The sequence below is a fragment of the Astatotilapia calliptera genome, chromosome 16 (genome assembly GCF_964374335.1).
Source record: "Astatotilapia calliptera chromosome 16, fAstCal68.1, whole genome shotgun sequence".
NCBI lineage: Eukaryota > Metazoa > Chordata > Actinopteri > Cichliformes > Cichlidae > Astatotilapia > Astatotilapia calliptera.
Genome location: NC_137437.1, coordinates 19,365,782 through 19,393,541, shown reverse-complemented (window position 1 = coordinate 19,393,541; position 27,760 = coordinate 19,365,782). Strand labels below are relative to the sequence as shown.

Here is a 27,760-nt window from a genome sequence, read left to right as displayed (position 1 = left end):
GTTGATTATTTAAAAAAAAAACATCTACAGGGTCCAATAGTTTTCTCTGATCGAAGAACTTAAGAACAGTAATACATGTAATTTTATATACATCAAAACTAGCCAGCTTCACTGGCATTCTACTTGCTTTATTTGCATGTATATAATTCCTCTGCTGAGGAGGACGTGTTGCATGATTGGTGCCATTTGTTTGTTTTTCAACAAGATTACACAAAACTACTAAGCTGAATTTAAATGTGGGAAAAGGAGTAACCCAATAAATTTCACAGCTCTAGATCACTTTCTTTAATATTGTGAAATAGAACATAGGGCAATCGTGGCTCAAGAGTTGGGAGTTCGCCTTGTAATCGGAAGGTTGCCGGTTCGAGCCCCGGCTTGGACAGTCTCGGTCGTTGTGTCCTTGGGCAAATTTCAAGTGTATATATCTATAAAATTCCACATTCCTAAATGAAATGTCTCTAAATTCTTACATATGACAACCAGAGAGGAAGTCTGAACTGTTCATGCATTAAATATTTAATCCCTCTGTTATTTTTCATATTTTGGCTGCACCTTTGGGATTACTGTTATTATTAACTAGTGAATATTTTCCCACTAACTCTTCTGCGCCCTGTACCTGTACATTTTAGTGGATAAATGACATTGAGAATGACCTAATGTACCGAAGCTGGCCAACTGGTGTACAGGAGCTCCTCAGAGCCACCTTTCCCGGAGTCATCCGGCAGATCAGACGCAATTTCTTTAACCTGGTGAGTTTATCAGAACAAGTGAAGTACCAAGTGAGAGACAAGCCAGTAAATTCACAAATGGTTTGAGTACTAGTCAGCTGGACTTTGCATTTCCTATTTGTTTACACTGCATTAATGCAATAAAGAAAAAACAGTGGTGTGGGTAATAAAGGAAATGGAGCTGAGACAGGTCTTTATTATACATTTAAATTGTACATGTCCTAGGATTTGTCAGACAAAATAAAAAATTGAAATCACTGCCTCTGTTTTTCTAGTTTGTCTGGGTTCAACTTGCTGATGTGTTGGTTTTTGATTTGTTTTTTTCTAAAGTTTGCTTCATGTGTAAGTCAGGTTGGCACACAGTTGTTTGCAAAGCTTTACGACCAGGGGTTGATAACGATACCTCTGCTGTTAGGTGCTGTTCTTAGATCCACTGCAGGAAGAAAGTGGTGAGCTCGTGAAGCTAGCAGAGCTTTTCTACAAGCATAAGATCCCCCTGAGGTAGATGCTGCAATTTTTCACACCTCCACAGCTGTTTATATGGTCCGCTCTTGGCATTCATAATCTTTACCTGGTAGTGATTCTCATTTCACCTGCAAATTGAATACTTGTTTTGTCCCGTTTGTACAGAATTGGATTTGTGTTTGTTGTCAACACCAAAGATGAGATTGATGGCTTCTCAGATGCAGGGGTTGGATTTTACCGACTGCTGAATTACATTGCAGACGAGTATGATTTACCCCAGGCTCTGATGTCTGTGGTCTCAGTAAGTATATCGCATATATAAATCTCTGTTGTTTTAGCAAGTGTTTCTTGCCAGCTCATATCTCTGCGTGCCTAGGAAATCAGTTGCATAATATTTTACTTGTGTTATCCTACAGTTTGAGACATTGTTGAAATAGATGAGTCAGTGGTATTTTTCCTCAGCTATCTGCTTTTTAAAATTGCGGTGGAAAGTACTGACACTGAGAGGGATCCGAAGAGAGTGATGGTCAAGTCTGAACTTCCTTGCTACTCTCTTGCAGCTGTATAGCAAAGTCGATGTAGGGGAGACGCTCTCTGCTGATACAATCACTGCTTACCTAAAGAGAAAATTCCCAAAAGCCAATTCTGAAAGGATTCTAGGAGTTGAATCAGAGTATGATGATAAAAGGAAGGTAAGATGTTTTTTTGTTAATTGAAAGTAAAAGTAATAACGTATGATTGATGAAGAGCAGCAGGTCTGATTTTAACTTTTGTTGGCTGTAGGATGGTGCGCTCTTCTACAAAAAGAGTGGCTTGGGTGCCCTGCCTTTGGCTTTATTTAATGGAGTCCCTTTGAGCCCTGATGAGATGGACCCAGAGGAGCTGGAAACAGTCATCCTTCAGCGCATAATGGACACCACTACTGCCTTTCAAAGAGCCGTCTTTATGGTATGATGCATATGCATGAAACGAGACTCACTCTTCATATTCAGCCTATGAAACCAATGTGTTTTTTTTTTGTCTTGTTGTTGTAATGAGAGGTGAAATTTTTACATTCATATATAGGCAGGTTTGTCCTGCATATGAAAGAAAATCTGACCAAAATTAGCAGCAATGTCATTAAAACATCTTTTTAAAGAGTTTTCTTTGAATGGAGATTAATTTACTGAGTGACAAAATACAGTTTTAATTTTCAAATGGGAAGAAATGAGAGGGAAATTCATAAGACTTCTGTTAAGTAAAGCAATGCGTACTCATTACCTTAATTATATGTGGACCAATAATGATTCATTTCCCAAAGGCCCACTTTGAGTCAGGAAAAACCCAGACATGAGTGAACTGAAGTACTCAAGCACTGGGGAACTGCACCGGTGGCAATTTGTTCATGCTGTCAGTTATGTAACTAACACACTTTATGTCCTTCACCTTATAGGGCCAGTTATCTGAAGGCTCAGATGTGGTAGACTATCTAATGGAACAGGCCAATGTGGTTCCCAGGATGAACCCTCTTATTTTAAGCAGTGACCGAAAGTACCTTGACCTCACAGCCACTCCAGGTGCTCCTTGTTCTATGCCATAAAATATGGATGCCACTGTTTACATTCCTCTTATGTTATACTTTCCTTTATATGCAGTTGCAGATGATTGGGAAGACACATATATGTTTTCTTATGTGGACACCAGAGACAAAACGGCAGTGATTGCTAAGAGAATGAAGTACTTCACAAATAGTGGTAAGAAGTCACTTCTTTTTGGTTTGCTTTCCCAGTAAACACTATTTCAGATGAAATCTCATATTTAGAAACATAATGCTGTATAAACTGGAATAACTACTCTACATTAATATAAGGTGTATCTGTAAAATTAGCATTTTTGTTATAAACAAATTGAATCCCACACTGCTTTGCTGATGTATGGAAATATGAAACTGGGTTTTATTAGGGCTGGCAGGCTGTGCCTCCAGCAAAATCATTGCTGGGTCTTCTGACTGGCTTTTGGCCAGCAGTCTAAATGGTCATCAGAGCTGCATTTCGCTGCTCGGGCCCAGAGTCTAGCTGCAGTGTTTCAGAGGAGGCTGATTGCCATTCTCTCTCTGTGGAGTAGCTGTCGGGCCAACTGCCTGCTTTTCTGAAGGACTGGCTGACTGGCCGGGGCGGGAATATAACCATGACAGGTGGCAAGGTTCTTCTATAATATGTGACAGATGTCTTAGTCTCTCTCACCTCTGACACAAACTAAACATTCACTATAATAACTACATTTCATTCCCCTCTCAATGTCATGTGATTATCAGTGTATAGACAGAGTAGGACCTTTTACAAGACACTGTCTTTGAAAGCTGTGTAAACATTTAGGTCAACATTGAGAGATTGAATTCTTCATAAATAAATTTGTCCTCTACTGGTGAAGTGATTATACTTGCTGTGGCTAACTAATCAGCTGCACCTGCATACTATCCCATTAATGCTGCACCTCAGTACATAAAAGCGCACAAACGTGGCCAAAATGTTATGTTAACCAAACATTAGAATGAGAAACACATGGGATCTAAGTGCCTTTAGTTGGTGCCAAATCGGAATATCCATCCATCCATCCATCTTCATCCGCTTATCCGAGGTCGGGTCGCGGGGGTAGCAGCCTAAGCAAAGAGGTCCAGACCTCCCTCTCCCCAGCCACCTCCTCCAGCTTGTCCGGGGGAATACCAAGGCGTTCCCAGGCCAGCCGAGAGATATAATCTCTCCAGCGTGTCCTGGGTCTGCCCCGGGGCCTCCTCCCGGTGGGACATGCCTGGAACACCTCGCCCAGGAGGCGCCCAGGGGGCATCCTTGCCAGATGCCCGAACCACCTCAGCTGGCTCCTTTCGATGTGGAGCAGCAGCTGCTCTACTCTAAGCCCCTCCCGGATGGCCGAACTTCTCACCCTATCTCTAAGGGAGAGGCCAGCCACCCTTCGGAGGAAGCTCATTTCCGCCGCTTGTATCCGCGATCTCGTTCTTTCGGTCACTACCCACAGCTCGTGGCCATAGGTGAGGGTAGGGACGTAGATCGACCGGTAAATTGAGAGCTTCGCTTTTACACTCAGCTCCCTCTTCACCATGACTGACCGGTGCAGCGTCCGCATTACTGCAGCCGCAGCCCCAATCCGTCTGTCGATCTCCAGCTCCCTTCTCCCATCACTCGCGAACAAGACCCCGAGATACTTGAACTCCTCCACTTGGGGCAGGAACTCATCCCCGACCCGGAGTGGGCACTCCACCCTTTTCCGGCTAAGAACCATGGCCTCGGAATATCTAAAAATGAAAAAAACAAAAAACCCGCTGTTCTCCTGGGATTTAATGAAAAACAGTCCCTAGTGGTACAAAAACAAAACAAACAAAAAATCTGCGACACTTCTGTGAGCAAAACAACTTGTGAAGAAGAAGAGTCAGACATGGTTGAAGCTGCTACACCTTACACTCGAAGAGAGAACAGACTGCTGCAGCTGAAGAACAGGGAAGAACAGGACACTAGAAACAACCAAAATAGACTGCTCTTGGGGATAACAGGAGACTTACGATTAGAAAGCTAAAGAATATAAAGTAGAGTCTGAGTTTAGAATGGTTTACAGTAATGGCAGTAATGGCTCTTATTTGTATTGTACACATTATTCTATAAAGATTTTACTCTTTTACCTCAGATGAGGATGGGATGACTCCTGTAACTCTGTGGGTAGTTGGGGATTTTCAGAAGGTGTCAGGACGAAAACTCTTGCTCAGTGCTCTGAAACACCTGGTAAGTAAAATCAATACTGTTCTTTTCACTTCATTAATTTATGTTATCATTTAGGATGTACACAGGACGTCTTAGAAGGCATAACAGATAAATCTAATACTCTAACTTATCCTTAAAGCAACAAAACTTGTGCACTAAAAAAAATCAAATAGAAGTGGAAGGGATGCAGAACTCTGAAATGGTTTTGGTGGTGATTATCATGGCAGGTTCATAACAAAAACTATAATTAAAATGTCATTTTCTGCTGTGTGCTCTCACAAAAAATCATCAGTGTAGATTCGTCTTAACTGAAATATGTTGTGGTGATATTCTACAGATGAATAACGTAATAAAGCAAATGTTCTTTTTGTCATTTAGAGATCATTAGTAGTAGATTAGGTTGAAAAGGTGAGATCTTTACTTTAAAGCACTATTTTTTGAGAGCTCTTCATCAGTGACATATGTGGTAGCTGGATATATGAGCATGTCTGCTATTACTGTGAATTATAGTGCCGTTATGTTTATATGTGTGTGCGCTTGTGTGTGCAAGCAGAAGGCCAGTCCTGGAGTGCGTGTGGGGGTGATAGATAACCCCAGTGAAAAACCCTACGACGATAACACTGTGCTGTACAGGGCTATCTGGGCCTCTCTCCTCACCCAGAAGAATAAGGCTGCGGCAGAGTTTGTGCATAAACTCCTAAAAGAGGAGAGCAGCCAGCTCCTCCAGCAGGGGACCAAGATGAAAGACTTACTGATGCAGGTAAAGAGGGGATTAAAGAATGCTCTTTTCTTTTCTTTTCTTTTCAGACTACACATATTTTGTTTGGACTTTATATATATATATTCTTTTATATTAGAATCACTACTTTAAATCATATTGTAACCACATGATTTGACTTTTACCTTGAAGGTGGCAAACCTTGAAAGAGGAAAATCTAATATAAGAGCTTGTTTTTTTCACTGCTCCTTTTTTTTTTTACTTTGAGTTTTTATTTGATCAAATAGGTGTTTGTTTTAATCCAACTATTTCCAAATTTAGACATAGATTAGATGTATAGCTGCCAACAGTCCACCCATCTATATATTTTGGATGCGTTATATTCATGCTGATGTTTAGTAGAGATGGGAATCACCAGACACCATGTGATATTATATTATCGCAATATTTCACCCACAATATGATATTGTGATTTATAACATTTTCCAATATTATCAGTGCTCCAATAACGCACATTTTAATTTGTCACCTTTTTTAACTGGAAACTATGTCCTCAAAGTTAATCTTTGTCAAATATTTATTTTATTCTGTAAGATAAAGTTATTGCAGTTATTTTTTTGTTGCACAATAAGATTGTCAAGCATAGGAACGCTGTCATTAAAACCGGCCATAAATCTTGGCATAAGATGGAGTCAGTCGGATATCAGTCTGTGATCGACTGGGATCAAATTGGCAGTTTCATACAATCTATCTCTGATAATAAACCTGGGAATAATTGTGATAAATTGTTGAAAATTGTATATCTATATATCTTTTGCTGCCTGTTAACTATTACATATAACTATTACATTTGTGTTCAGCACCCTTCCTGTTCTATAGGAATATAACAAGAATATGACCTGAATTGAGTTGAGTCATTGACAAAGACTTATTCAGATTGATGGCAAGATGCTGGCAATCCGTGTGCATTTATAAAGTAGACAGCAGTTAAAACTGTTGGAACGCTATCTATTTTAGACACACAAAAGTTAGATTAACTTGAATCTTGTGCATGGCTACCTTATCAAAGTTTACTTGTCCAAAGAAAAAACTTCAGTTTCATACCAAGTGCATCACTTGGTAAGAAAGTTGCTTTGCTCTGATATAACTGATAAGTATTTAATAATATATTTGATTAGGTAAATGGTTTAATGGAGGTAAAAGGAGAAAAAGTGCGCAGTCAGGAAAATAGTGATTGATGAGCCCATTCTCTTATCTCTCTCCTCAACATCAACTCACGGAATGCATTTACAGCACGCATGATACTCCACACTCCTTGGACACCCAGGCAAACAGCCTGCCCACTGTCAGTTCCACTTGAAATGTCACTGAGGCCATTGAAAGACTGCAACACGCTATGAATCTTTAACTAAAATGTGCTGGTGTAAACATGGTCTCCCGAAGCTGATAAATAGCCAACTGCTCACAGCTTCTGGTTATGTGATCCACATGTTTTCAGCCAAGCCTGACCATCACTGCTGCTTTAAGGCAGAACTAAATCATTCTCCCGTCTTCATGCTGTAATGCGCAGTAACCACCCACAAAGGACTGTGCATACGCAAGCAAATTCTCAGCCACTAATCAACAAATCAGCTGATGGAGTATATTCACCATCAGTTATGCAGTAGATTGTGTAGTTTGTTTGTTTTTTATTTAGGACCTACTATAATGAAGTTCCCCTCAGTTATACTAGCCTTTCACAATTGGGAGAGAATAGGCTGGAAATAGAGATGGGGTGATAGGTAGGATGTAGCAGTGTGACTTGAGACCCAAAGCCAAGGGATATGAGTTTATTATTGGCTGCCAGACAGACTTGCTGACTGGATTGTGCTGACATTATTGGTATTTCACCTGTTCTCCTGAGGAGAGAAATGTTGGAGAAACTAATAACCTGACTCCACAAACCCTCCACACTCCCAAACCTAATTTGTTATAGACAAAACTGGCAGGGGTTTAATTAGGAGTTTGTTATATTAATTACAAATTGATTAATCTCATTTTCACACATGTGCATTTCTGACAGGTCTGGCTGAAATATTTTATGTTTGAAAACTGCAGTGATTGTGCTGATGCGAGGCATCAATGATTCTGTGAATAATTTTTATTTTTTTTGTCTCACATACATCATTTTTATGTCAATGCATCACTCTTTATATTTTTGGACAGGCTGAAATGAGAGAAATGTCTTTCAGCTGCGTTATTGGATATTTCAGTTGACCACAAACTATGGATTACATCACATATTCTTAGCCAGCCAGCGATGCAATCAATTTATCTGACATTGTAAACAAACTTTTGTTTTTCTGCTGTAGGGCATGGATATGGATGCCTTTGAGAAAAAATTCAACACCCTTGAAGTTGATTTTATCCGCACTCAGCAGTTATTCTGTCAAGACGTACTGAAACTCAATCCTGGACAGCGTGCAGTGATCAGCAATGGGAGGGTGAGTGGGCTCCAGCTTATGCATAGTTAAAAACTGACAATGGATGCAGTCAATCAGATCAATGGCAGAAAATCCAGGGTTTTTCCTCGGTCTAAAAGAACCACGCCACTAATGAGTGAACACATATACTTATGGCTGTGTAACTTCTGCTGTTATTTTTTGGCATATGGGTAAAGGCTCATGAGTAAAAGTAACCCCACCTACATAAAAACTCAGTCCTGGTGATTTTTCTCTGGGCAAAAACCAAAGCTCTTTGGTGCTCGAAAATTTCATAAGCAGGAAAAGCCCTGCAGTCATGCTACACACGGAGGAAGCAAATGTTTGCAATAGTGTCATATTTTCTGTGCATAAGCAACTTCCCAATATTCTAATCGGAAACACAATAAATAAATAAACTGTGTGTGATCACAGTCTGAACAAGTAGCCAGCCACAGTTCAACTCATTTTAACTCAAAGCTTCTCTCCCTTAATGTAGTAATGCAGCTTGTACAGATTCCGAAAACCACGGGAAATTAATAAGCAGTACAAAAGTATTGTTAGAAAATCACACAAAATTAATCACATGATTAATATCTACCTCTGTTCTTTAAAAGTAACACATCCAGCTTTGAAAATGTATTAAACTGTTTTAGATGTTTAATTTCAGTATACGACTAACTTAATGAAACTATTGCCCTGTTCAAAATTAAGTGTGACAGTAACTTGGCAACTAATGATCTAGAAGATGACTTCTTCTTGTAAGAAGTTTCACTGGGATAAGGTTTTTGACTTGAGACTCACCAACTATCAATTTCCTTGTGACTTGAAAAATAGTTACTTTGACAGGCAGCTGATTCTTTAGATGGCTTCTCTTGAATAGAAAACATTTTATTGCCTGTGACAAGAAGCACTGGTGGTGTTGTTTGCTACAGCAGAGAAAGATTCTCCATGCAGCTGCACTTTTGGAGGATTTTTCCCTCTAGTGTTTTCAGAGTGCTTTCTTAGCACTGTCATATCAGCATGTCTATTTCTCAAAGGTCACAAGTGGCAGGCACGGCTGTGTGTGTGTGTGTGTGTGTGTGTGTGTGTGTGTGTGTGTGTGTGTGCGCGCGCACACGTGCTCACTGTACGTGTACAGAGCTGGTGACTGATGTCTCAGCAACAGCAATGCTGACAACCACGGATAAAGAGGCCAGTCTCTGTGATGGCAGTAACAATTAATATTATCTTACTTTGCTCTGCTGCAGTGGTAGGGCTCTTCTCCCAGAATAGAAAAACCAGGCAGCCTCACTGAATACCGTGACTTTAAGTGGATAAAACACTGTGTCACAATCACAGTCGAGTCTTAATAGCTTACTTACAACTGGGCTCGTCAGGCACTCTTCTTGGCTGCAGTGGTTATTATTATATTTACATGCTTCCAGCTCCCGTTTTTCCTCGATGACAACTCGTACCTTTCCACTCCCCTTTTTCTCCCTCCTCGCGCTCACAGACCCATAACGGGTATGGCAGTCCATTCTCCCTGCAACACGGACTACACTGCCCACGATGCTACATTCTTTAGAGCTATGCTTGTAGCATTCTGCCTGTTAGCTTAGCACAACAACAACAACAACAACGAAAAGGCGCTCTCTCACCCAGGAAACACACAGTCGCAGAGAGAGAGAGAGAGAGCGTCGCCCTGTAACCATGGCAACCGTAACGCTGCCGCCTGGAACATCAGAACGTAGCTGTCAAACAAAACCGAAACAGTCCTGACCCGCGACAATATGAAACAGGAAAGTACCGCCGTGTAATCCATTTATTTCAACAAAGTAACTGTATTCTGAATACCACCTTTTTAAACGGTAACTGTAACGGAATACAGTTACTCATATTTTGTATTTTAAATACGTAACGGCGGTACATGTATTCCGTTACTCCCCAACACTGCCGGGAGAGTAGAAAAGCGCTATATAAGAATCAGTCCATTTACTTATTAACACACAATGCACAATACACCTGATCCCTATTATGGGTCCTGCAGGTGGTGAGCCCACAGAAGGGCGGACCCAGGTCATCTCTTCGGGCTGCACCAAGCCTAAGCCCCCTCCCTCCACACACACACACACACACACACACACACACACACACACACACACACACACAACATAACATACAGGAACCACACGTGCTCACTGTACGTGTACAGAGCTGGTGACTGATGTCTCAGCAACAGCAATGCTGACAACCACGGATAAAGAGGCCAGTCTCTGTGATGGCAGTAACAATTAATACTAGAAAAATTTGCATTTCCTGCGAAAATGCAGTGTGGATGCTTAAAGCTGAAGCTGTATGCAAAAAGTAGCTGAAAAAGCTGAAAAGTTGCAGAAATTGTAAAAACTTTGCAGAAGCAAAAGAAGTTTGCTAAAATGGAATAACTTAGCAGAACTGCAATATCTTAGAGGAAACATAATACTTGGCAGAAATACAATAGCATAGCAGAATTTAGCAGAAATATTGTAACTTACCAGAAACATGATAACTTCTCAAAAATACAAGAATTTAGGAGAAATAGTATAAGATAACAGAAAGAATATATTTAGCCAAAAATACTTAAACATTACAGAAACACTATGATTTAGAAAAATAGTACAACAGAGCAGAAATATTGTGATTTACCAGAGACACTGTGATGAACTATGAATATTGTAATTTTAAATTGAGACTATGTTTTAGCACAAATATTATAATTTGGCAGAAATACTATAATTTAGCAGAAATACTATATTAAGCACAAATCCTATAAAAAGCAGAAATGGCATGATTAAGCACAAATACTACATTTAGTAGAAATACTTTGTTTTAGCACAAATCCCATAAAAAGCAGAAATACTGTACTATGATTTAGTAGAAAAACTATAATTAATCAGAAATACTAAATTTAGCAGAAATACTATATTAAGCACAAATACTATGAAAAGCAGAAATAGTATATTAAGCACAAATCTTATAAAATAGCAGAAATGCTATGATTTAGCACAATAGTAATAAGTTAAACAGAAAAATTGGAAAAGCAAAATGGACAGCTGAAAAAATGCTGAACATGCTGAGGGTCCCTCAAATATACTTGTTAAATGACAAAAATCTGCAAAAAAATTTATTACAGCCACACAATCACAAATATGTACACATGAGGAAACACACATGCACATAGAGACCCACACACAAGATCCAATTCAGTCAACCAGTCTAAATATATTGAATTTAAATCTTAGAATGAGATCATCCCATTAAAAGCCTCTCTCTCTCTCTCTCTCTCTCTCTCTCTCTCTCTCTCTGTCACAGACACACACACACACACACACACACACACACACACACACACACACACACACACACACACAGGGAGAGAGGACTAAGTTTCTAGGTCAGCCTGGGAACTGCTGAATTTGAATCCACCAATCAGAGAGCCTGTGCACTTTTCCCCACCAAAACAGGTGCATCTGTTTACACACGCAGCAGCACAGAGAGACACAGGATTTTTGCAGTCTATTTCTCATAGTGACGACTCCCTCAAACAAATGACCGTAATTTCCTAACCGTAGGGGCTAGAACGGTCATTCTTACACCGTTTTGTTCAGAAGAGGTGGGGGAATCTTCAAGTGTTGACAATTTAATATTAAAATATGAATTTTTAGAGATATATGACATGGATGACTTGTTGACTTAGAAGCCACGAATTCCCCAATATGCAAATTTGAATGCCTGAGACCACATATGTGATTGGCTGGCTGGGAAGCCGTGCAGGCCCTGATTTGTGGATTTGAATTCCTCAGCCCTCAGATATGATTGGCTGGCTTAGAAGCCATGAAGTCCCCAATATGCAAATTTGAATGCCTCAGGACACATATATGATTGGCTGGGAAACCGTGCAGGACCTGATTTGAAAATTTGAATGTCTAAGTCCTCACAGAGGATTGGCTGCCTGGGGACCTGGCAGAAATATATAGAAATACTATGATTAAGCATAAATACTACATTTAGTAGAAATACTATGTTTTAGCACAAATCCTATAAAAAGCAGAAATACTATAATTTAGCAGAAATACTATATTAAGCACAAATCATATAAAAAGCAGAAATACTATATTAAGCACAAATCCTATAAAAAGCAGAAATACTATATTAAGCACAAATTCTATAAAAAGCAGAAATACTATATTAAGCACAAATTCTATAAAAAGCAGAAATACTATATTAAGCACAAATCCTATTAAAAGCAGAAATACTATATTAAGCACAAATCTTATAAAATAGCAGAAACAGTATGATTTAGCACAATAGTAATAAGTTAAACAGAAAAATTGGAAAAGCAAAATGGACAGCTGAAAAAATGCTGAACATGCTGAGGGTCCCTCAAATATACTTGTTAAATGAAAAAATCAGCAAAAAAATGCACAGGGAGAGAGAAGTGAGTTTCTAGGTCAGCCTGGGAGCTGCCGAATTTGAATCCACCAATCAGAGAGCCTGTGTACTTTTTCCCGCCAAAACATGTGCCTCTTTTTGCACACGCAGCACAGAGAGGCACAGGATTATTGCAGCCTATTTCTCATAGTGAGGACTCCCCTCAAACAAATGACCATAATTTCCTAACCATAGGGGCTAGAGCGGTCATTCTTACACCGTTTTGTTCAGAAGAGATGGGGGAATCTTCAAGTGTTGACAATTTATCATTAAAATATGAATTTTTAGAGATATATGACATGGATGACTTGTTGACTTAGAAGCCACGAATTCCCCAATATGCAAATTTGAATACCTGGAGCCCACATACATGATTGGCTGGCTGGGAAGCTGTGCAGGCCCTGATTTGTGGATTTGAATTCCTCAGCCCTCAGATATGATTGGCTGGCTTAGAAGCCATGAAGGCCCCAATATGCAAATTTGAATGCCTCAGGACACATATATGATTGGCTGGGAAACCGTGCAGGCCCTGATTTGAAAATTTGAATGTCTAAGTCCTCACAGAGGATTGGCTGCCTGGGGACCTGGCAGAAATATATAGAAATACTATGATTAAGCATAAATACTACATTTAGTAGAAATACTATGTTTTAGCACAAATACTATAAAAAGCAGAAATACTATAATTTAGCAGAAATACTATATTAAGCACAAATCCTATAAAAAGCAGAAATACTATATTAGGTACAAATCCTATAAAAAGCAGAAATACTATATTAGGCACAAATAGTATAAAAAGCAGAAATACTATAATTTAACAGAAATACTATATTTGGCACAAATCCTATAAAAATAATAAATACTATAATTTAGCAGAAATACTATATTAGGCACAAATCTTATGAAAAGCAGAAATAGTATCATTTAGCAGAATAGTAATAACTTGCAAAATTACAAATATGAAGGCATATTGAAACACAAATGCACAGAGGGACACACAAACACAGGCTCTAATCCAGTCAACCAGTCTAACTATATTCAATTTAAATCCTACAATGACATGCTGCCAAATAAGGGCAGGGTCCTCTCTCTCCCACTAAACACACACACACACACACACACACACACACACACACACACACACACACACACACACACACACAGACAGACACAGAGGGAGAGAGCTGCCGAATTTAAATCCACCAATCAGAGTGGCTGTTTACGTTTTCCCGCCAAAACAGGTGCATCTTTTTACACACGCAGGACAGAGAGGCACAGGATTATTGCAGCCTATTTCTCATAGTGAGGACTTCCCTCAAACAAATGACCATAATTTCCTAACCGTAGGGGCTAGAGCGGTCATTCTTACACCGTTTTGTTCAGAAGAGATGGGGGAATCTTCCAGTGTTAACAATTTATCATTAAAATATGAATTATTAAAGATATTAGACTTCTAATGCACCATAACTGAGCAGAGCGAAGCAAAAACTGCCTTGACTTGCCCTCAAACAACGCTGTCTAACTCTAAATCTATTTGGAGTATCGATATCATTCTTTCACCGTAAGAGACAGCAGGCTTTGGTGAACAGTCAGAGAAATTTTCAGGTCTCTGTGGAAATCCAACAAAAAGTTATGACGAGAGAAAAAAGTGGTTCATTTCCACAGTTTGAAATCTGAAGAAATCTGAGCGAAGGACAAATTTCCTACCCTCAAACAAGTCCAACTCATTTCAGAACGGTAATAGGTGAGAAAGAAATTCTTGAATTGTGAGCGTCAGGAGTGTCTGAAGATATACCGGGACAAGCCTCATGTCTTAACTTTGCTTCGTTAAGGAGATATGACGATTCGAATATGCCTCTCATTACAGAAATGCAGCGATGATTTTGAACAAGCTCTCCATTCACTTTATATGGAGAGTTTTCTGACATTGTGTTAGTCTGAGGAGATTTGCAAAAATTCTATAAATCCCACAACAATGATGGTGACATTTTCTGAAAGCCAGCAAAAATACCTACGTTTTGATGTATAATTTGTGGAAGTTGAGTGAAAATTGAGCAAGTAGCAAGAAGTTGTTCGGACATGAAGTGAAAATTGCAAAACCTTCAGTGACACACTGGAAGCCAAGAGCATAGCAACCATAACAACGCATGTATTTTGTGAAAAATCACAATTTTGCAACTCAAAACTTTAAGAGGCATAAAAGTAAAACAGTAAAAGATTTCAAAAAGCTGAATCATACCTGAATAGCCCAATAATTTATGAACATTTTAAAGTTTGAATGGTTGTTCTAGGTGAAAATATGAGGAAGTAGTTAAGTTTCAAAAACAAGCAAATTTTAGCAGAATTGCAGAAGTTTCCCATTCATTTCAATGGGACAAATTAAAGGAAAAAAGTGGAATATTTTAAAAAGTATAATAGTTAAAAATAGCAAAAATCATAGCTAGAAAGAGCAAAAATAGCAGAATAGTTTAAAATTTGAACGGTGAAAATCGGCTGAAAATTGTGGAAGTAGTTAAGTGCCAAAAAGTGTACGGAAGCAACTGGAACTAGAAAAATTTGCATTTCCTGCGAAAATGCAGTGTGGATGCTTAAAGCTGAAGCTGTATGCAAAAAGTAGCTGAAAAAGCTGAAAAGTTGCAGAAATTGTAAAAACTTTGCAGAAGCAAAAGAAGTTTGCTAAAATGGAATAACTTAGCAGAACTGCAATATCTTAGAGGAAACATAATACTTGGCAGAAATACAATAGCATAGCAGAATTTAGCAGAAATATTGTAACTTACCAGAAACATGATAACTTCTCAAAAATACAAGAATTTAGGAGAAATAGTATAAGATAACAGAAAGAATATATTTAGCCAAAAATACTTAAACATTACAGAAACACTATGATTTAGAAAAATAGTACAACAGAGCAGAAATATTGTGATTTACCAGAGACACTGTGATGAACTATGAATATTGTAATTTTAAATTAAGACTATGTTTTAGCACGAATATTATAATTTGGCAGAAATACTATAATTTAGCAGAAATACTATGTTTTAGCACAAATCCTATAAAAAGCAGAAATATTATAATTTAGCAGAAATACTATATTAAGCACAAATCCTATAAAAAGCAGAAATACTATATTAAGCACAAATCCTATAAAAAGCAGAAATACTATATTAAGCACAAATCCTTTAAAAAACAGAAATACTATATTAAGCACAAATCTTATGAAATAGCAGAAATAGTATGATTTAGCACAATAGTAATAAGTTAAACAGAAAAATTGGAAAAGGAAAATGGACAGCTGAAAAAATGCTGAACATGCTGAGGGTCCCTCAAATATACTTGTTAAATGAAAAAATCAGCATAAAAATGCACAGGGAGAGAGAGGTAAGTTTCTAGGTCAGCCTGGGAGCTGCTGAATTTGAATCCACCAATCAGAGAGCCTGTGTACTTTTTCCCGCCAAAACAGGTGCATCTTTTTACACACGCAGCAGAGAGAGGCACAGGATTATTGCAGCCTATTTCTCATAGTGAGGACTCCCCTCAAACAAATGACCATAATTTCCTAACCGTAGGGGCTAGAGCGGTCATTCTTACACCGTTTTGTTCAGAAGAGATGGGGGAATCTTCCAGTGTTAACAATTTATCATTAAAATGTGAATTTTTAGAGATATACGACATGGATGACTTGTTGACTTAGAAGCCACGAATTCCCCCAATATGCAAATTTGAATGCCTGAGGCCACATATATGATTGGCTGCCTGGGAAGCCGTGCAGGCCCTGATTTGTGGATTTGAATTCCTCAGCCCTCAGATATGATTGGCTGGCTTAGAAGCCATGAAGGCTCCAATATGCCAATTTGAATGCCTCAGGACACATATATGATTGGCTGGGAAACCGTGCAGGCCCTGATTTGAAAATTTGAATGTCTAAGTCCTCACAGAGGATTGGCTGCCTGGGGACCTGGCAGAAATATATAGAAATACTATGATTAAGCATAAATACTACATTTAGTAGAAATACTATGTTTTAGCACAAATACTATAAAAAGCAGAAATACTATAATTTAGCAGAAATACTATATTAAGCACAAATCCTATAAAAAGCAGAAATAGGATGATTAAGCATAAACACTACATTTAGTAGAAATACTATGTTTGAGCAAAAATACTATAAAAAGCAGAAATACTATATTAGGCACAAAATCCATAAAAAGCAGAACTAGTATGATTAAGCATAAATACTACATTTAGTAGAAATACTATGTTTTAGCACAAATAGTATAAAAAGCAGAAATACTGTAATTTAGCAGAAATACTATATTAAGCACAAATCCTATAAAAAGCAGAAATACTATATTAGGCACAAATCCTATAAAAAGCAGAAATACTATATTAGGCACAAATCTTATAAAAAGCAGAAATACTATATTAGGCACAAATAGTATAAAAAGCAGAAATACTATAATTTAGCAGAAATACTATGTTAGGCACAAATCCTATAAAAAGAATAAATACTATAATTTAGCAGAAATACTATATTAGGCACAAATCTTATGAAAAGCAGAAATAGTATGATTTAGCAGAATAATAATAACTTACAAAATTACAAATATGGAGGCATATTGAAACACAAATGCACAGAGGGACACACAAACACAGGCTCTAATCCAGTCAACCAGTCTAACTATATTCAATTTAAATCCTACAATGACATGCTGCCAAATAAGGGCAGGGTCCTCTCTCTCCCACTAAACAAACACACACACACACACACACACACACACACACACACACACACACACACACACACACACACACACACACACAGAGGGAGAGAGCTGCCGAATTTAAATCCACCAATCAGAGTGGCTGTTTACGTTTTCCCGCCAAAACAGGTGCATCTTTTTACACACGCAGGACAGAGAGGCACAGGATTATTGCAGCCTATTTCTCATAGTGAGGACTCCCCTCAAACAAATGACCATAATTTCCTAACCGTAGGGGCTAGAGCGGTCATTCTTACACCGTTTTGTTCAGAAGAGATGGGGGAATCTTCCAGTGTTAACAATTTATCATTAAAATATGAATTATTAAAGATATTTGACTTCTAATGCACCATAACTGAGCAGAGCGAAGCAAAAACTGCCTTGACTTGCCCTCAAACAACGCTTTGTAACTCTAAATCTATTTGGAGTATCGATATCATTCTTTCACCGTAAGAGACAGCAGGCTTTGGTGAACAATCATGGAAATTTTCAGGTCTCTGTGGAAATCCAACAAAAAGTTATGACGAGAGAAAAAAGTGGTTCATTTCCAGGGTTTGAAATCTGAAGAAATCTGAGCGAAGGACAAATTTCCTACCCTCAAACAAGTCCAACTCATTTCAGAACGGTAATAGGTGAGAAAGAAATTCTTGAATTGTGAGCGTCACGAGTGTCTGAAGATATACCGGGACAAGCCTCATGTCTTAACTTTGCTTCGTTAAGGAGATATGACGATTCGAATATGCCTCTCATTACAGAAATGCAGCGGTGATTTTGAACAAACTCTCCATTGACTTTATATGGAGAGTTTTCTGACCTTGTGTTAGTCTGAGGAGATTTGCCAAAATTCTATAAATCCCACAACAATGATGGTGACATTTTCTGAAAGCCAGCAAAAATACCTACGTTTTGATGTATAATTTGTGGAAGTTGAGTGAAAATTGAGCAAGTAGCAAACAGTTGTTCGGACATGAAGAGAAGACTGCAAAAGCTTCAGTGGCACACTGGAAGCCAAGAGCATAGCAACCATAACAACGCATGTATTTTGTGAAAAATCACAATTTTGCAACTCAAAACTTTAAGAGGCATAAAAGTAAAACAGTAAAAGATTTCAAAAAGCTGAATCATACCTGAATAGCCCAATAATTTATGAACATTTTAAAGTTTGAATGGTTGTTCTAGGTGAAAATATGAGGAAGTAGTTAAGTTTCAAAAACAAGCAAATTTTAGCAGAATTGCAGAAGTTTCCCATTCATTTCAATGGGACAAATTAAAGGAAAAAAGTGGAATATTTTAAAAAGTATAATAGTTAAAAATAGCAAAAATCATAGCAAGAAAGAGCAAAAATAGCAGAATAGTTTAAAATTTGAACGGTGAAAATCGGCTGAAAATTGTGGAAGTAGTTAAGTGCCAAAAAGTGTACGGAAGCAACTGGAATAATAATAATAATAAAGTATAAAGAATAAAGAGAAACAGGAACTCAATAGTGTGGATGCTTAAAGCATCCACACAATAATAATAATAACTAGAAAAATTTGCATTTCCTGCGAAAATGCAGTGTGGATGCTTAAAGCTGAAGCTGTATGCAAAAAGTAGCTGAAAAAGCTGAAAAGTTGCAGAAATTGTAAAAACTTTGCAGAAGCAAAAGAAGTTTGCTAAAATGGAATAACTTAGCAGAACTGCAATATCTTAGAGGAAACATAATACTTGGCAGAAATACAATAGCATAGCAGAATTTAGCAGAAATATTGTAACTTACCAGAAACATGATAACTTCTCAAAAATACAAGAATTTAGGAGAAATAGTATAAGATAACAGAAAGAATATATTTAGCCAAAAATACTTAAACATTACAGAAACACTATGATTTAGAAAAATAGTACAACAGAGCAGAAATATTGTGATTTACCAGAGACACTGTGATGAACTATGAATATTGTAATTTTAAATTGAGACTATGTTTTAGCACAAATATTATAATTTGGCAGAAATACTATAATTTAGCAGAAATACTATATTAAGCACAAATCCTATAAAAAGCAGAAATGGTATGATTAAGCACAAATACTACATTTAGTAGAAATACTTTGTTTTAGCACAAATCCCATAAAAAGCAGAAATACTGTACTATGATTTAGTAGAAAAACTATAATTAATCAGAAATACTAAATTTAGCAGAAATACTATATTAAGCACAAATACTATGAAAAGCAGAAATAGTATGATTAAGCATAAATACTACATTTAGCAGAAATACTATATTAAGCACAAATCCTATAAAAGCAGAAATAGTATATTAAGCACAAATCTTATAAAATAGCAGAAATAGTATGATTTAGCACAATAGTAATAAGTTAAACAGAAAAATTGGAAAAGCATAATGGACAGCTGAAAAAATGCTGAACATGCTGAGGGTCCCTCAAATATACTTGTTAAATGAAAAAATCTGCAAAAAAATGCACAGGGAGAGAGAAGTAAGTTTCTAGGTCAGCCTGGGAGCTGCTGAATTTGAATCCACCAATCAGAGAGCCTGTGTACTTTTTCCCGCCAAAACATGTGCCTCTTTTTACACACGCAGCACAGAGAGGCACAGGATTATTGCAGCCTATTTCTCATAGTGAGAACTCCCCTCAAACAAATGACCATAATTTCCAAACCGTAGGGGCTAGAGCGGTCATTCTTACACCGTTTTGTTCAGAAGAGATGGGGGAATCTTCCAGTGTTTACAATTTATCATTAAAATATGAATTATTAAAGATATTTGACTTCTAATGCACCATAACTGAGTAGAGCGAAGCAAAAACTGCCTTGACTTGCCCTCAAACAACGCTTTCTAACTCTAAATCTATTTGGAGTATCGATATCATTCTTTCACCGTAAGAGACAGCAGGCTTTGGTGAACAATCATGGAAATTTTCAGGTCTCTGTGGAAATCCAACAAAAAGTTATGACGAGAGAAAAAAGTGGTTCATTTCCAGGGTTTGAAATCTGAAGAAATCTGAGCGAAGGACAAATTTCCTACCCTCAAACAAGTCCAACTCATTTCAGAACGGTAATAGGTGAGAAAGAAATTCTTGAATTGTGAGCGTCAGGGGTGTCTGAAGATATTCGGGGACAAGCCTCATGTCTTAACTTTGCTTCGTTAAGGAGATATGACGATTCGAATATGCCTCTCATTACAGAAATCCAGCCGTGATTTTGAACAAACTCTCCATTGACTTTATATGGAGAGTTTTCCGACATTGTGTTGGTCTGAGGAGATTTGCGAAAGTTCTATGAATACCACAACAATGATAGTGACATTTTCTGAAAGCCAGCAAAAATACCTACGTTTTGATGTATAATTTGTGGAAGTTGAGTGAAAATTGAGCAAGTAGCAAACAGTTGTTCGGACATGAAGAGAAGACTGCAAAAGCTTCAGTGGCACACTGGAAGCCAAGAGCATAGCAACCATAACAACGCATGTATTTTGTGAAAAATCACAATTTTGCAACTCAAAACTTTAAGAGGCATAAAAGTAAAACAGTAAAAGATTTCAAAAAGCTGAATCATACCTGAATAGCCCAATAATTTATGAACATTTTAAAGTTTGAATGGTTGTTCTAGGTGAAAATATGAGGAAGTAGTTAAGTTTCAAAAACAAGCAAATTTTAGCAGAATTGCAGAAGTTTCCCATTCATTTCAATGGGACAAATTAAAGGAAAAAAGTGGAATATTTTAAAAAGTATAATAGTTAAAAATAGCAAAAATCATAGCAAGAAAGAGCAAAAATAGCAGAATAGTTTAAAATTTGAACGGTGAAAATCGGCTGAAAATTGTGGAAGTAGTTAAGTGCCAAAAAGTGTACGGAAGCAACTGGAATAATAACTAGAAAAATTTGCATTTCCTGCGAAAATGCAGTGTGGATGCTTAAAGCTGAAGCTGTATGCAAAAAGTAGCTGAAAAAGCTGAAAAGTTGCAGAAATTGTAAAAACTTTGCAGAAGCAAAAGAAGTTTGCTAAAATGGAATAACTTAGCAGAACTGCAATATCTTAGAGGAAACATAATACTTGGCAGAAATACAATAGCATAGCAGAATTTAGCAGAAATATTGTAACTTACCAGAAACATGATAACTTCTCAAAAATACAATTTAGGAGAAATAGTATAAGATAACAGAAAGAATATATTTAGCCAAAAATACTTAAACATTACAGAAACACTATGATTTAGAAAAATAGTACAACAGAGCAGAAATATTGTGATTTACCAGAGACACTGTGATGAACTATGAATATTGTAATTTTAAATTAAGACTATGTTTTAGCACAAATATTATAATTTGGCAGAAATACTATAATTTAGCAGAAATACTATATTAAGCACAAATCCTATAAAAAGCAGAAATGGTATGATTAAGCATAAATACTACATTTAGTAGAAATACTTTGTTTTAGCACAAATCCCATAAAAAGCAGAAATACTGTACTATGATTTAGTAGAAAGACTATAATTAATCAGAAATACTAAATTTAGCAGAAATACTATATTAAGCACAAATCCTATGAAAAGCAGAAATAGTATATTAAGCACAAATCTTATAAAATAGCAGAAATAGTGTGATTTAGCACAATAGTAATAAGTTAAACAGAAAAATTGGAAAAGCAAAATGGACAGCTGAAAAAATGCTGAACATGCTGAGGTTCCCTCAAATATACTTGTTAAATGACAAAAATCAGCAAAAAAATTTATGACTGCCACACAATTACAAATATGTACACATGAGGAAACACACATGCACAGAGAGACACACACACAAGATCCAATTCAGTCAACCAGTCTAAATATATTGAATTTGAATCTTACAATGGGATCATCCCATTAAAAGGCTTTCTCTCTCTCTCTCTCTCTCTCTCTCTCTCTCTCTCTCTCACACACACACACACACACACACACACACACACACACACACACACACAGGGAGAGAGAAGTAAGTTTCTAGGTCAGCCTGGGAGCTGGTGAATTTGAATCCACCAATCAGAGAGGCTGTGCACTTTTCCCCACCAAAACAGGTGCATCTGTTTACACACGCAGCAGCACAGAGAGACACAGGATTTTTGCAGTCTATTTCTCATAGTGACGACTCCCCTCAAACAAATGACCGTAATTTCCTAACCGTAGGGGCTAGAACGGTCATTCTTACACCGTTTTGTTCAGAAGAGATGGGGGAATCTTCAAGTGTTGACAATTTATCATTAAAATATGAATTTTTAGAGATATATGACATGGATGACTTGTTGACTTAGAAGCCACGAATTCCCCAATATGCAAATTTGAATGTCTGAGACCACATATGTGATTGGCTGGCTGGGAAGCCGTGCAGGCCCTGATTTGTGGATTTGAATTCCTCAGCCCTCAGATATGATTGGCTGGCTTAGAAGCCACGAAGGCCCCAATATGCAAATTTGAATGCCTCAGGACACTTATTTGATTGGCTGGGAAACTGTGCAGGCCCTGATTTGAAAATTTGAATGTCTAAGTCCTCACAGAGGATTGGCTGCCTGGGGACCTGGCAGAAATATATAGAAATACTATTATTAAGCATAAATACTACATTTAGTAGAAATACAATGTTTTAGCACAAATACTATAAAAAGAAGAAAAACTATAATTTAGCAGAAATACTATATTAAGCACAAATCCTATAAAAAGCAGAAATACTATAATTTAGAACAAATAGTATAAAAAGCAGAAATACTATAATTTAGCAGAAATACTATGTTAGGCACAAATCCTATAAAAAGCAGAAATACTATAATTTAGCAGAAATACTATATTAGGCATAAATCCTATGAAAAGCAGAAATAGTATGATTTAGCAGAAATACTGTATTTAGCACAAGTACCGAAAAGTACCAGAAATACTATGAATTAGCAGAATAGTAATAACTTATTGAAACACAAATGCACAGAGGGACACACAAACACAGGCTCTAATCCAGTCAACCAGTCTAACTATGTTCAATTTAAATCCTACAATGACATGCTGCCAAATAAGGGCAGGGTCCTCTCTCTCCCACTAAACACACACACACACACACACACACACACACACACACACACACACACACACACACACACAGGGAGAGAGGACTAAGTTTCTAGGTCAGCCTGGGAGCTGCTGAATTTGAATCCACCAATCAGAGAGGCTGTTTACGTTTTCCCGCCAAAACAGGTGCATCTTTTTACACACGCAGCACAGAGACATAGACCTGCTTCTTTCAGTTTATTTCACATAGTGAGGATTCCCCTCAAACAAATGACCATAATTTCCTAACCATAGGGGCTAGAGCGGTCATTCTTACACCGTTTTGTTCAGAAGAGATGGGGGAATCTTCAAGTGTTGACAATTTATCATTAAAATATGAAATTTTAGAGATATATGACATGGATGACTTGTTGACTTAGAAGCCACGAATTCCCCAATATGCAAATTTGAATACCTGGAGCCCACATACATGATTGGCTGGCTGGGAAGCTGTGCAGGCCCTGATTTGTGGATTTGAATTCCTCAGCCCTCAGATATGATTGGCTGGCTTAGAAGCCATGAAGGCCCCAATATGCAAATTTGAATGCTTCAGGACACATATATGATTGGCTGGGAAACCGTGCAGGCCCTGATTTGAAAATTTGAATGTCTAAGTCCTCACAGAGGATTGGCTGCCTGGGGACCTGGCAGAAATATATAGAAATATATAGAAATACTATTATTAAGCATAAATACTACATTTAGTAGAAATACTATGTTTTAGCACAAATACTATAAAAAGCAGAAATACTATAATTTAGCAGAAATACTATATTAAGCACAAATCCTATAAAAAGCAGAAATAGGATGATTAAGCATAAATACTACATTTAGCAGAAATACTATATTAAGCACAAATCCTATAAAAGCAGAAATAGTATATTAAGCACAAATCTTATAAAATAGCAGAAATAGTGTGATTTAGCACAATAGTAATAACTTAAACAGAAAAATTGGAAAAGCAAAATGGACAGCTGAAAAAATGCTGAACATGCTGAGGTTCCCTCAAATATACTTGTTAAATGACAAAAATCAGCAAAAAAATTTATGACTGCCACACAATTACAAATATGTACACATGAGGAAACACACATGCACAGAGAGACCCACACACAAGATCCAATTCAGTCAACCAGTCTAAATATATTGAATTTGAATCTTACAATGGGATCATCCCATTAAAAGGCTTTCTCTCTCTCTCTCTCTCTGTCACACACAAACACACACACACACACACACACACACACACACACACACACACACACACACACACACACACACACACACAGGGAGAGAGAAGTAAGTTTCTAGGTCAGCCTGGGAGCTGGTGAATTTGAATCCACCAATCAGAGAGGCTGTGCACTTTTCCCCACCAAAACAGGTGCATCTGTTTACACACGCAGCAGCACAGAGAGACACAGGATTTTTGCAGTCTATTTCTCATAGTGACGACTCCCCTCAAACAAATGACCGTAATTTCCTAACCGTAGGGGCTAGAACGGTCATTCTTACACCGTTTTGTTCAGAAGAGATGGGGGAATCTTCAAGTGTTGACAATTTAATATTAAAATATGAATTTTTAGAGATATATGACATGGATGACTTGTTGACTTAGAAGCCACGAATTCCCCAATATGCAAATTTGAATGCCTGAGACCACATATGTGATTGGCTGGCTGGGAAGCTGTGCAGGCCCTGATTTGTGGATTTGAATTCCTCAGCCCTCAGATATGATTGGCTGGCTTAGAAGCCACGAAGGCCCCAATATGCAAATTTGAATGCCTCAGGACACTTATTTGATTGGCTGGGAAACTGTGCAGGCCCTGATTTGAAAATTTGAATGTCTCAGTCCTCACAGAGGATTGGCTGCCTGGGGACCTGGCAGAAATATATAGAAATACTATTATTAAGCATAAATACTACATTTAGTAGAAATACTATGTTTTAGCACAAATACTATAAAAAGCAGAAATACTATAATTTAGCAGAAATACTATATTAAGCACAAATCCTATAAAAAGCAGAAATAGGATGATTAAGCATAAACACTACATTTAGTAGAAATATTATGTTTGAGCAAAAATCCTATAAAAAGCAGAAATACTATATTAGGCACAAATCCCATAAAAAGCAGAAATAGTATGATTAAGCATAAATACTACATTTAGTAGAAATACTATGTTTTAGCACAAATAGTATAAAAAGCAGAAATATTGTAATTTAGCAGAAATACTATATTAGGCACAAATCTTATAAAATAGCAGAAATAGTATTATTTAGCACAATAGTAATCAGTTAAACAGAAAAATTGGAAAAGCAAAATGGACAGCTGAAAAAATGCTGAACATGCTGAGGGTCCCTCAAATATACTTGTTAAATGAAAAAATCAGCAAAAAAATGCACAGGGAGAGAGAAGTAAGTTTCTAGGTCAGCCTGGGAGCTGCTGAATTTGAATCCACCAATCAGAGAGCCTGTGTACTTTTTCCCGCCAAAACATGTGCCTCTTTTTACACACGCAGCACAGAGAGGCACAGGATTATTGCAGCCTATTTCTCATAGTGAGGACTCCCCTCAAACAAATGACCATAATTTCCAAACCGTAGGGGCTAGAGCGGTCATTCTTACACCGTTTTGTTCAGAAGAGATGGGGGAATCTTCCAGTGTTTACAATTTATCATTAAAATATGAATTATTAAAGATATTTGACTTCTAATGCACCATAACTGAGTAGAGCGAAGCAAAAACTGCCTTGACTTGCCCTCAAACAACGCTTTCTAACTCGAAATCTATTTGGAGTATCGATATCATTCTTTCACCGTAAGAGACAGCAGGCTTTGGTGAACAATCATGGAAATTTTCAGGTCTCTGTGGAAATCCAACAAAAAGTTATGACGAGAGAAAAAAGTGGTTCATTTCCACAGTTTGAAATCTGAAGAAATCTGAGCGAAGGACGAATTTCCTACCCTCAAACAAGTCCAACTCATTTCAGAACGGTAATAGGTGAGAAAGAAATTCTTGAATTGTGAGCGTCAGGGGTGTCTGAAGATATTCGGGGACAAGCCTCATGTCTTAACTTTGCTTCGTTAAGGAGATATGACGATTCGAATATGCCTCTCATTACAGAAATCCAGCGGTGATTTTGAACAAGCTCTCCATTCACTTTATATGGAGAGTTTTCTGACCTTGTGTTAGTCTGAGGAGATTTGCAAAAATTCTATAAATCCCACAACAATGATGGTGACATTTTCTGAAAGCCAGCAAAAATACCTACGTTTTGATGTATAATTTGTGGAAGTTGAGTGAAAATTGAGCAAGTAGCAGGAAGTTGTTCGGACATGAAGTGAAAATTGCAAAACCTTCAGTGGCACACTGGAAGCCAAGAGCATAGCAACCATAACAACACATGTATTTTGTGAAAAATCACAATTTTGCAACTCAAAACTTTAAGAGGCATAAAAGTAAAACAGTAGAAGATTTGAAAAAGCTGAATCATACCTGAATAGCCCAATAATTTGTGAACATTTTAAAATTTGAATGGTTGTTCTAGGTGAAAATATGAGGAAGTAGTTAAGTTTCAAAAACAAGCAAATTTTAGCAGAATTGCAGAAGTTTCCCATTCATTTCAATGGGACAAATTAAAGGAAAAAAGCTTAATATTTTAAAAAGTATAATAGTTAAAAATAGCAAAAGTCATAGCGCACATTAGCAGAAATAGCAGAATAGTTTAAAATTTGAATGGTGAAAATCGGCTGAAAATTGTGGAAGTAGTTAAGTGCCAAAAAGTGTACGGAAGCAACTAGAATAATAACTAGAAAAATTTGCATTTCCTGCGAAAATGCAGTGTGGATGCTTTAAAGCTGAAGCTGTATGCAAAAAGTAGCTGAAAAAGCTGAAAAGTTGCAGAAATTGTAAAAACTTTGCAGAAGCAAAAGAAGTTTGCTAAAATGGAATAACTTAGCAGAACTGCAATATCTTAGAGGAAACATAATACTTGGCAGAGATACAATAGCATAGCAGAATTTAGCAGAAATATTGTAACTTACCAGAAACATGATAACTTCTCAAAAATACAAGAATTTAGGAGAAATAGTATAAGATAACAGAAAGAATATATTTAGCCAAAAATACTTAAACATTACAGAAACACTATGATTTAGAAAAATAGTACAACAGAGCAGAAATATTGTGATTTACCAGAGACACTGTGATGAACTATGAATCTTGTAATTTTAAATTGAGACTATGTTTTAGCACAAATATTATAATTTGGCAGAAATACTATAATTTAGCAGAAATACTATATTAAGCACAAATCCTATAAAAAGCAGAAATGGCATGATTAAGCACAAATACTACATTTAGTAG

At 37.2% G+C, this 27,760-nt stretch overlaps 1 protein-coding gene across 5 annotated transcripts in view; it reads left to right on the top strand.

The window, feature by feature from the left end:
- The window catches only part of uggt2 (UDP-glucose glycoprotein glucosyltransferase 2), a 197,994-nt gene that overhangs the window by 11,017 nt on the left and 159,217 nt on the right, over positions 1-27,760 (top strand). For 3 of the 5 annotated variants that reach the window (XM_026144499.2, XM_026144498.2, XM_026144496.2), the window contains exons 14-23: positions 630-749; positions 1,144-1,229; positions 1,359-1,494; positions 1,754-1,885; positions 1,977-2,141; positions 2,626-2,749; positions 2,828-2,926; positions 4,869-4,963; positions 5,493-5,702; positions 8,012-8,143. In XM_026144499.2, coding sequence (XP_026000284.1) covers positions 630-749; positions 1,144-1,229; positions 1,359-1,494; positions 1,754-1,885; positions 1,977-2,141; positions 2,626-2,749; positions 2,828-2,926; positions 4,869-4,963; positions 5,493-5,702; positions 8,012-8,143 — 1,299 coding nt within the window. The remainder of the gene's footprint in view (positions 1-629; positions 750-1,143; positions 1,230-1,358; positions 1,495-1,753; positions 1,886-1,976; positions 2,142-2,625; positions 2,750-2,827; positions 2,927-4,868; positions 4,964-5,492; positions 5,703-8,011; positions 8,144-27,760) is intronic. The other 2 variants (XM_026144500.2, XM_026144497.2) reach the window with 1 other exon arrangement.